The following is an 11,549-nucleotide window of genomic DNA, read 5'->3' as shown; positions in this document are numbered from 1 at the left end:
CACCACCAACGACCGACTCCCTAAAACGTGTCCAAACTTTCAGAACGCACAACAAAGAATTCCTCAAAATCGCACTAAACGGATATAAATTGATAAAACGGCTCAAATTAACTACATTATGATGTTTTTAACAACTATAACGACTGAAAACATGACCGGAGAAATATTGCTGGTTAGAAAACGACTTGGAACGAGACAGGTCCGATGGCCTTCACGCTGAGGCGCAAGTTGAGAAAGGGCGGTCTCTGTACATTTTGGTCATTTATAATGGCTGTGAACGTCCCATCGATTTCATTAAAACGTGATGACGTACAGACACCCAGAGGAAGACGTAGAGATGTCGTTTCTTCATATAGCATTCACTGTGGCCTTATAAACAGACCCCAGATCAGAGGTAAAAATTTCTGAAATCTGAACCCTGTCATGAAAAGTGCTGTAGAAATTGTTCTGTACCACTCAGAGACAAAATTTCAACTCCTATAGAAACTATAGACTGTTTTCTATCCAATAATAACAATAATATGCATATTGTACGATCAAGAATTGAGTACGAGGCAGTTTAATTTGGAAATGTAAAAAAAAAAATAATGCTAACAGCTCCCCCTATTGACAAAAGGTTAAATTCTACAACCACCTAAAAGAAAGCGATTCCCAAACCTTCCATAACAAATCCATCACCTACAGAGAGATTAACCTAGAGAAGAGTCTAAGCAAGATAGTCCTGGGGCTCTGTTCGCAAACACAAACAGACCCCCTCAGAGCCCCAGGACAGCAACAGCAACACAATTAGACCCAACCAAATCATGAGAGAACAAAAAAGATAATTACTTGACACATTGGAAAGAATTGCCCCAAAAAATTGAGAAAACCTGAATGCTATTTGGCAATAAACAGAGACTACTTGACCACTGTGACTGACCCCAAATTAAGGAAAGCTTTGACTATGTACAGACTCAGTGAGCATAGCCTTGCTATTGAGAGGCCGCCGTAGGCAGACCTGGCTCTCAAGAAAAGACAGGCTATGTGCACACTGCCCACAAAATGAGGTGGAAACTGACCTGAACTTCCTAACCTCCTGCCAAATGTATGATCATATCAGAGACACATATTTCCCACAGATTACACAGACCTACAAATAATTTTTTGAAACAATTACAATTTAGATAAACTTCCATATCTGTTGTGTGAAATACCACAGTGTCCCATCACAGCAGCAATGTGTGTGATCTGTTGCCACAAGAAAAGGGCAACCAGTGAAGAACAAACACCATTGTAAATACAACCCATATTTATGTTTATTTATTTTCCCTTTCGTACTTTAACTATTTGTACTTAGCCATAATATGACATTTGAAATTCCTCTGAAACTTTTCTTAGTGTAATGTTTACTTTGTTTAGAACGAGGTAGAAAATGAGAAAGGAGGGGAGGAAGGCCAAAGAAAGACAGTGGGTCATAGAGAGAATGAGACAGGTAGTATTTGGGTAGGGTGTGGCTCTATCAGATCCATTGTGTGCAATGTGGAATCTCAAGCACACACACACACACACACTTCACTGCTCCCGCCTCTTCAAATATCTTGTGTAAGATATAAGGACAGACACTAGAGACGAGAAGCAAGTACGGGGAGTGAACATCTAATGAAACACGGACAGGAACAGAATACGGACAGCATCTGGACAGGGGAAAACAAAATGGCAATAATGCTGACACGGGGAACAAACTGAGGAGCAGACAGATATAGAGGGGCAATAACCAAAGTGTGTGTGTGTGTGTGGCTGTGTATCCCACAAATGTTGCAAGGGAGTAATACAGAATGAATCACAATAATTGTTTGCTAAAAAGAGGTAAAAATACTTTTCATAAACTGCCTACATTACTACAAATATAAAGAGACCATATTAACCAAATTGAAGGAAATTGAAGGACTAACAGTACAGTTAGATAGAAATAAAAACTGTACAATTGAGGCACAGCATATGTTAGAGGAAAAACAAAAAGAAAATGGAGGAATTTATTCAAGAAAGATCCAGTGTAATATATTATAAAAATAAAGCGAACTGGATGGAATATGGGGAAAAATTTAGCAAATTATTTTTCAAATGTCAACATAGAAATGCCTTAAAAATGTATTGAAACTTGATACAAATGATGGAGTCACATGATTCACTTAACGATATTTTGAAAAAGGTAGTAAAGTACTTTAAGAATATGTTTTTGTTTCAGTCTCCTCCATCTCCACTAACAGAAGCCAATTGTATGGATTTGTTTCCTATTAATTTAAACTGATGTATAACACTTGTATGTTTTATGAATTTGTAATATGAGTATATCTGTTTTTGAATTTGGCGCTCTGCAATTTCACTGGATGTTGGTCAGGTGGGACGCTACTGTCCCACGTACCCTAGAGAAGTCAACAAAAAACTTGCAGGGTGGTTGAAAAATGAGTTTTAATGACTCCAACCTAAGTGTATGCAAACTTCCGATTTCAACTGTATAAAGCTCCAGTCCATTAAATAAATTGGAGGCCTCTTACACTTCAGTGTTGTGATGCAAAAATTCTAGCTAAATGCTTGGCGCATAGAATTAAAAAGCTATTGTCAGATATTATTCATCGTAATCAGACAGGTTTTTTACACGGACAATACATTGGAGATAATATATGACAAGTACTGGAAACAATAGAATACTATGAAATATCAGCGAAACCAGGCCTGGTTTTCATAGCTGATTTTGAAAAGGCTTTTGATGAAGTACGACTGGAGTTATTATATAAATGCCTGGAATATTTAAATTTGGAAGAATCTCTTGTAAAATGGGTTAAAGTTATGTACAGTAACCCTAGGTGTAAAATAGTAAATAACGGCTACTTCTCAAAGTTTTAAACTGTCAAGAGGAGTAAAACAAGGTTGTCCACTATCGGCATATATATTTATTATTGCAATTGAAATGTTAGCTGTTAAAATTAGATCCAACAATAATATTAAGGGATTAGAAATCTGTGGCTTAAAAACAAAAGTGTCATTATACGCTGATGATTGATGTTTTCTATTAAATCCATAATTAGAATCCTTCCGCGGCCTCATAGAGGATCTAGATACTTTGTCTAACCTCTCTGGATTAAAACCAAATTATGATAACTGTACTATATTATGTATTGGGTCCGAAAAAAATGCAACTTTTACATTACCGTGTAGTTTACCAATAAAATAGTCTGACAGGGATGTGGACATACTTGGTATTCATATCCCCCCAAAAATAAATGATCTCACTCCAATAAATTATTTTTGAAAGTTAGCAAAAATAGATAAGATCTTGCTACCATGGAAAGGAAAATACCTTTCTATTTGTGGAAAAATCACCCTGATTAACTCTTTAGTCATATCACAGTTTACCTATTTGCTTATGGTTTTGCCTACACCTAGTGACTTGCTTTTGAAATTATATGAACAACAAATATTCAATTTTATTTGGAATGGCAAGCCAGACAAAATTAAAAGGGCCTATTTATATAACGAATATGAATTACTGGAGGGAGGGAATTATTAAATATTAAAGCATTTAAACTCTCACTAAAGGCATCAGTCAAACAAAAGTTACACTTAAATAATAAATGGTTCTCTAGTAAATTATTAAAAATGTCTCACCCCTAAGCCTTTTTCCCTTATTCAGATTACAACTGCTCACTTTCGGTTATTTGAAAACGAAATAATCTCCAAAATATCATTCGTTTTTAAATAAGCCTTAGAAAGTTGGTTGCAATTTCAGTTTAATCCACCTGCAAAGACAGAACAAATAATATAACAAATATTGTGGTTAAACTCAAATATAGTAATTGATTAATAAAGCTTTTTTTTTTATATATATTTTTTTTAATGTAGAATCTTTGTAAATTATATCATAAATAGGACTGGTGGAGTTATGTCACACATGCAGCTAACATAGACATATGTAAATGTCTGCTCTACCCAAAATTACAACCAACTAATTGCAGCATTACCACAGAAATGGAAGAGGCAAGTTGAAGGGGGAAAAAGTAAGGAACTTGTCTGTCGGCCCTGCATTAAAGACCAAAAATGGTTAAGAGAATTGTGAAAAATAAAAATATATACCAATTTCATTTAAGGACCAAAAAATGTACAGCTGTGCCATATAAATTGCAACATTTTTGGGGAAGAGATGTTCAATGTACCGATTCCATGGCATATGTTTTATATATATGGGGGATACAATTTTCACAGCTCTGCAGATTTTGCAGGCACACAGACACTGGAACTCTGCCTAGAAGGCCAGCATTGCCTCTTCACTGTTGACTTTGAGACTGGTGTTTCGCGGGTACTATTTAATGAACCTGCCAGTTGAGGACTGGTGAGGCGACTGTTTTCAACTTACATATTTGACATACATTTACATTGTGCATGTTTCTTTATACAGTAAATATTATTCAATATTATTCAACAACTCACAACCTTTGGGTCATGGCATTCTGATCTTTCTGCTATGCCACCATGTCTGTGTCAATTGGGGAGTAGTGAACTACATGTAATTCAACAAGTAATCTAATTACATTTTGCAGTAATTTAGTGGTAGTTTAACTACATTCAAATCTTGGTAGTGTTTTCAGTAGTTAATAACTTTTTTGCAATGTAACAACTGGAACTACACTCAATTTCTTTTGCAAAAAAAGTATATGGGTGAAGTAGACAATCATTTCCTTTCATTTTCAGCATCAGACCTGCCTAATTCTCAATTAAAACACTTTTTGTGGGGTCTCCCGAGTGGCGCAGTGGTCTAAGGCAGTGTCACTGTCACGACAGACCTGGGTTCAATCACAGCTGGCCATGACTGGGAGACCATTGAGGCGGTGGGTTTGGCCCACTGGGAGACCATTGGCTCAGTGGGTTTGGCCAGCCGGGATGTCCTTGTCCAATCGTGCTCTCCTTGTGGCGGGCTGGTCGCCAGTTGTACATTGTGTCCTCTGACACATTGGTGCTTCCGGGTTAAGCGAGCAGTGCGGCTTGTCAGGGTTGTGTTATGAAGGATGCATGGCTCTCAACCTTTGCCTCTCCCGAGTCTGTATGGAAGTTGTAGTGATGGGACAAGACTGTAACTAACAATTGGGGAGAAAAAGGGCTACAAAAAAATAATAGCAACTAAAACTAGTCTATGCCATTTTAGATATGATGTATGTAGTGAACTACTTTTTCAAAGTAACTTTATTTAAGTAAACTATATGTTTCTTAGCTTTCGTGTAGCTTACCGACTTCCAGTGGGAAGTCGGTAAACTATTTTCAGGGTAGCTTCTCCAATAATTTCTATTTGAATGAACATATGAGACAAGTGTGAGCAAACAAATCATTTTAAGTTGACTGAATTCTTGCCTAAGTTATCTCAAGTTGGAGCAAAGTTTAAATTCAGGTAACACTTTGATCGAAAGGTTGAGTAAACAAAAAAAGTATGTGGAACCAGTTGATAATAATTTGTTGAAACAACTATCTTTTTACAGTGCAAGAATTTGCAGGGAAGGTCGAAACGTTATTCTTTCTCTATTATAGTTTTTTTTTACAATCACTAGGACCCATTTCTCAATACTTAGGTCACTTTTTCAAAACTCTTCACACAGTGAGCATAACAGCAGTCTATGTGGGATAAACCGTGGATCATTTTTCATTGCTTTGGCACAAAATGAATTCAATCACTACATCTTTCAAATTTCATGAACTCTTTTCTCACTCAGACGCAACCGCCACCAAAACTCTATGTACCTACAGGCCAATTTGCACATGTCAACATACTCTTTTCAAAACTGTTAAAGTTCAAAACCTAACATAACAAAAAATTAAATAAGACAGTAATACAGTACTGAAATATATTCCAAATCTAAAAGATGAAATACTATCAAAACAATTAGACCAACCACAGCTGATTCCCATTGTAGCTGTTAGTCTTTTAATTTCATTACCATCTATACAAAAGGGGACATCTTAGGAATAATGCTGTACTGTAATGTAAACATTGACCCAGCCAGAGATAGAGAAGTGGCTGACAGAGGAAGAAGAGTGGCTGGGAGAGGGAGAGGAGTACGTATGCGTGGTGGAAGAAGACTGAGAGGAAGATCAAGAGCTGTAGTCTCAGATGAGATTAGGGCTACTATAATTGATCATGTAATAAATCACGGTCTATCAATGAGAGAGGCTGGTCTGAGAGTGCAGCCAAATCTGCAACGCTCAACAGTGGCATCTATTCTGAGAAATTTCCGGCAAAACAACAGTAAGATGTGCATTCTGCAAGGGCATCTGACTGAACTGCACATTACAGAAGTAAATTGAGCAAAGCCTCCAAACCCACTTGTGTGTAATTGTTTTTGTATTTCTGCATAGGACCAAACAGTTACCTCCCACCGGCCGGAGAGGTAGGATTTTCACTGCTGTGCAGTTGAAATGATATGACTTTGATATGGTCATCAGAAACAATGGCATAAAACTCTCAGATATTCGGGACAGTGTTGGCAGACAACATTACATTTGGAAATATTCACAATGTAAGCATGACAACTATTTCTAGAGTCCTGAAACAACATCAAGTCAGGATTAAGCAGTTGTACACTGTCCCCTTTGAGAGGAACTCTGAACGAGTCAAGCAACTCAGGAACCAATATGTCCAGGTAAATTGACTACAAAATACAGAAGTAGTTTTGAACAAAACCAAACAGGGCAGAGGCACACAATGGCATGTTTTTAGGTATAATGTAAACTACTGTAATAGCCTTATGTTGCCTTGTGGATTTATTTTAGAGAGTCATGGAGATTGAAGCCAGGCAAACACCCCACATATTCAACTTTGTGTCGAGGAAGAAATGTGATTGTGAAAAGAGCCACAGTGGATGTCCCGGGCCAGAGGGGTGCCAACATCACAATGTGTGCAGAAATATCCTCTGATGGATTGCTGTTACACAAACCGATAATTGGGCCTCATTTCATTCCTGGATGACCTCTATGGAAGGGTTGTGACAGGTGAGGAAAGGGTTGCAGTGAGGCAAAATCGGCCAACTTTTGTAATTGTATGGGACAATGTGGCATTTCACCACTCCCGTGCAGTCACAGAGTGGTTTGCAGCCCATCCCAGGATGATGTCACTTTTCCTCCTTCCTTACTCTCTATTCCTCAACCCCATAGAGGAATTATTTTCCTCATGGAGGTGGAAGGTTTATGACCACCATCCACATGATCAAATGTCCCTCCTGGACGCAATGAATGCTGGATGCCTGGACATATCTGCAGAAGATTGCCTGGGATGGACCAGACATGCCAAAAGATTATTTCCTAGGTGTATTGCCCAAGATGACATAAGATGTGCCGTGGATGAGAACCTGTGGCCAAATGCATAAGACAGGGTTGACTAGTATTGCTACTGTATCTGTATCGGTAGATGGTGTATATACAAATTATTGTATTTTGCAATCACTCAATGCCATAAAATGACAGAAAACATATTGAAGCATATTGCATCATGTCTGATTCATTAATATAACATATACTGCAGTGAATTCTAAACAACAGTCATTCTTGTTTTGTAAAGAAAACATTGTGTAATGCTACCTGTTGTTAGTGTTGTTTAGGTCATTGTTTATTGAGTGACAAAGTGTGCTTGTTGGGTGACAACCGTTGCTAGTGTTGTGGAAGAATGAGTTGATTTGAGACATGTATGAAGTGTTTTTGGTTGTTTTAGTGCATTTTGAACGTGAAATGAACTGCTGTGCCAAGCTGAAAGTTGGTTAAGAGAACTGTGTGAAGAGTTTTGAAAAAGTGACGTAAAGTATTGAGAAATGGGTCCTAGCGATTGTAAAAAAAAAAAGAAGTAAAATGGCTATATATACACACACGCAGATCAGACTACAGCCATTATCTGATATGACACCGCCATCTGGTGGCCGTCAGGACAAACTTCAGGCATTTACACACCGGTATGGCTATAGCTATACTTTCAGAGAGGAGAGCAAGGCTGAAAATCTATATTCTCTCACTGGGGCCCGTCTGTTAATCTTTCAGCCAAGAGGTAGTAATGTTGTTGAAATGACAAAATAGTCTGGCACTCAAACTAAATACAGACGTTAGATAAAGTCAAGTGAACACAAATGAACGCAGTTCACACCTACTGTAGTGAGAGGCTACTTTACTAGAGGGTATAAAAAGAACATAGCACGCTAGATGAGCCAGGAAAATACTGCATGCACTTCCACTTTGTCAGCTTTCCTTTGTTATCGAGCTCCGTCCTTTCAGACACAAGTGGTCTATTCTTACATACTGTCCACTAGGCTGTGTCTTTGTGTGTGTGTGGTGTTGTGTGGTGTGGGTGTGGTGTGTGTGTGTGTGTGTGTGTGTGTGGTGTGTGTGTGTGTGTGTGTGTGTGTGTGTGTGTGTGTGTGTGTGGTGTGTGCGTGCGTGCGTGCGTGCGATGCGGCGTGCGTGCGTGCGTGCGTGTGTGTGAATGTGTTGTTTGTTTGTGTGTGCGTGCGTGCGCGTGCGGTTATAGCAGTGTCTGGTACAGACCTCTCAATGCAAAACCGGAGAGGTCCTCTGACCTATCTTATCACAGATGGACAAGCATCAACTCTCTGAGAGGTCATACACACATACTGTACATTCTGAACACAGAACAACACACATACAAATGGATGCAGAAAAATAACATTTCCAATTTCCCCAAAAATTCTAAATATTCTCATAAAAGCTCAGTGCTCCTACAACACAAGGAGCTCTTCTTAATATATTATGTTGACAGACAGCATATCTACTTTACTGTTAAAATCAAATGTATCTCCTTGACACGGCAGAAATGCATTTAGAACATTCCGCATGAGTTCTTCGTCCAGTGGATAATTCATCTTCACATGTCTCATATCATACAACAAATAACTGAGAATCTAAGAGACAGCGTCTGTTGACTACATGGCAGTCAGCAATTACCGTGGAACATACCATTCTCAAACATCCAGAGAGGGGTGTTTGGCTATCTTGCTAGGATTATGCATATCAGACAGATGCGTTGCTCTGGACGTACTTAGGACAGTCGGGGCTCAGGAATGCCAGTTTCGGACTGATCTGAGTAGACGTGTGTGTGTGTGTGTGTGTGTGTGTGTGTGTGTGTGTGTGTGTGTGTGTACTTCTGACCTGAGCCTGGATTAGCACTGCCTCTGCTCAGGAGCATTTAGCATTACAGGACAGAAACATTATTATACACACATGGCATCACGTGTCATACTCTAGTAGATACCCATACACTTCCAGTCATTGCGCTAACGCTAGTTAGCATTGGCTCGCGAAACTCTCAATCTTCCTTCATATTGGACACAGAGACATAACAATGGTAGCCACGAGTTCACCTGACTCTGGGGAAGTAGATTCTCATTGCCAATATCCCGAAGTATCCCTTAAGCCTCAATATTTAAGAGCAGGCCTGTTACATCCATTACCAGATAAAACTTGACCACAAACCAAAAAATACCCTAATATGATTGACAGCTGACATCGCTCACCTTGTCTGTCTCCTCCGTGGACTGGTATCCTGACGACAGCACCACGTCGCCTGACATTGCGTATCCAGGGTTGTACCCAGGGGAGGGGCTACTTCGTGTGGTGTTGTCCGTGGTGGAGGAGGAGCGCAGGCGTTCGGAATGCTTCTGTGCATCATAGGTAGGGTGGCGGTGGGGGGTCTGGGGGCTGCCTCTCAGAGGGGGGTCCCGGTCTGCTCCCCCTCCCCCTGCCCCTGTCCCGTTCCCCCCACGGTGCTGGCTCTGCAGGATAGTCCCACGCCTCATCATGCCCACAGGGCCGGCACCCTGACCAGCTGGGGGGGCAAGGAGACCACCAGAGGGGGGATCAGAGTCAGGACAGGCCAAGGGGGCTTGGAGGGGGGTGAGGTAGTCCTCGGGAGGGTAGCGAGAGGGCCCACCCATTGAGATCACAGAGGATGAGGAAGAGGAGGAAGAGGAGGAGGCTAGGGTAAAGCGAGAGAGGGACATGCGTCTGCGTTGCTGCTGGAACAGCTGCTTCAGACCCTGGCCCAGGACGCCCATGCTCTCTCGGGCATTCTGGGTAATTTTGGAAGGGGAGTGGTGGTCTGAGTGAGAGGAACACCTCTTGAGGCCCGAGTCCTGCGCCCCTTCTCTACCCCCCGACCCCCCTGGGTGCCTCTCACTACCTCCTCTCTGCATACGAGGGTGCAGCACTTTCATACACAGGGGAATAGGGGTAGGATAGGGGAGTAGAGTAGAGTAGGGTGTGTGTTTCTGGGTTCACTGTCTGTCTGTCTGTCTGTCTGTCTGTCTGTCTGTCTGTCGGTCTGTATGTCGGACAGGACGGAATGGGGTGAGACAGGAGAGGTCAAAGTTCAGCGGCGGCCAATGGGAGTCCACAACGGGGCATGCATCCAATCAGCTCAAAGATAATGCTTGCCTAGTAGTCTACCATAGAAAGAGAGGAAATGGGTTATGAGGGGGTGAAAACAAGGGACAGACAAGAGGAAGCAAACAGGAAGAAGATGCTCTAAAACAGATAGTGTTGGAAGTTGCCCCTCGACTCTGGGCCAGATGTTGGGGGCAACTTCTACTAACACCACAGGCACTGCACACACAAACGGGGGAAGGGGAAGGAGAAAGATACAGACACACAGAGATGGAACAAACAAAAGAGAGAAATAAGTGAAAAGACCCACCTACCATCGGCCCAACGCTGCCTAGCCTCACTCAGTGTCCAAGATCACCTGTAGAGAGAGAGAAAGAGAGAAAGAGAGGAAGAGAGCAATCAATGTCTCAATCAACTAATCAAATCCACTTACGCAATCTATGAACAGTCAAACCTTACGCCCAAGTATTGTGTCTCCTGGAAGATCCTCTGGGAGCTCATTTGGCGTCTCTAAACGTCAATAAATCCTTCTGCGTACCGCTACAGTGGTGTCTGGAGAGAAGGGCTTCCTCAAAAACTACAACACACAGCAACACAGGCTCACTATACCAACTCACCTAACCTGCAGCAACCCAAAAACACCTATGCCAATCGACGCTAAGCAACATGGTTTCCTTTGAGGCTGAGGTGCGACAGTAATGGCCTTAGATACATATTCCTAGTGTGAAGAGAAGGCAGCCTGTCAGACAGTCACAGTGAGTACTGGCAGTGCGGGGAGGAAAACAAGTCCAAGTCAGGAACATTCTGAGCTCTAGCGGTGGGTGACATGCTAACTATATTCGCTCAGCTGCACAGTCATAAAAGACTACTGCATCACACACACGCACGCATGAATGCACACACACGTGTGCGAGGGCGAGAACACACAAACATGCAAGGGACACGCACACAAAGGAATCTACACAAATGAGGCTGTGATACGGTCGGCCCACGTCACAGCTAGTTAACACAATCGGCTGTTCAGTTTCACAATAGGCCTAGAGAGAGGAGAGAGAGCAGCACACAGCACAGTGCCCGCGCTGTCACTAGCAGCACACAGCAACACTGACACATTCACAAAGCAGCATACTGACCACTGACCAGCCACT

General features: G+C 41.4%; 1 protein-coding gene across 3 annotated transcripts in view; it reads right to left on the bottom strand.

Annotated features, from left to right (window-relative positions):
• LOC111966190 (transmembrane and coiled-coil domains protein 1-like) overlaps nt 1–10,797 on the bottom strand; it is a 61,428-nt gene extending 50,631 nt beyond the window's left edge. The window contains exons 1-2 of one of the 3 annotated variants that reach the window (XM_023990638.2): nt 10,716–10,797; nt 9,534–9,844 (exon numbers count right to left, since the gene is read on the bottom strand). In XM_023990638.2, the coding sequence (XP_023846406.1) occupies nt 9,534–9,818 (285 nt within the window). In that variant the 5' untranslated portion in view covers nt 9,819–9,844; nt 10,716–10,797. Of the gene's footprint in view, nt 1–9,533; nt 10,555–10,711 lie in introns of those variants that run through there. The other 2 variants (XM_023990637.2, XM_023990636.3) reach the window with 2 other exon arrangements.
• Between the last annotated feature and the right edge of the window lie 752 nt (nt 10,798–11,549).

The sequence above is a fragment of the Salvelinus sp. IW2-2015 genome, linkage group LG7 (assembly GCF_002910315.2).
Source record: "Salvelinus sp. IW2-2015 linkage group LG7, ASM291031v2, whole genome shotgun sequence".
Lineage (NCBI taxonomy): Eukaryota > Metazoa > Chordata > Actinopteri > Salmoniformes > Salmonidae > Salvelinus > Salvelinus sp. IW2-2015.
This window is presented reverse-complemented; position numbering and strand designations above follow the sequence as displayed.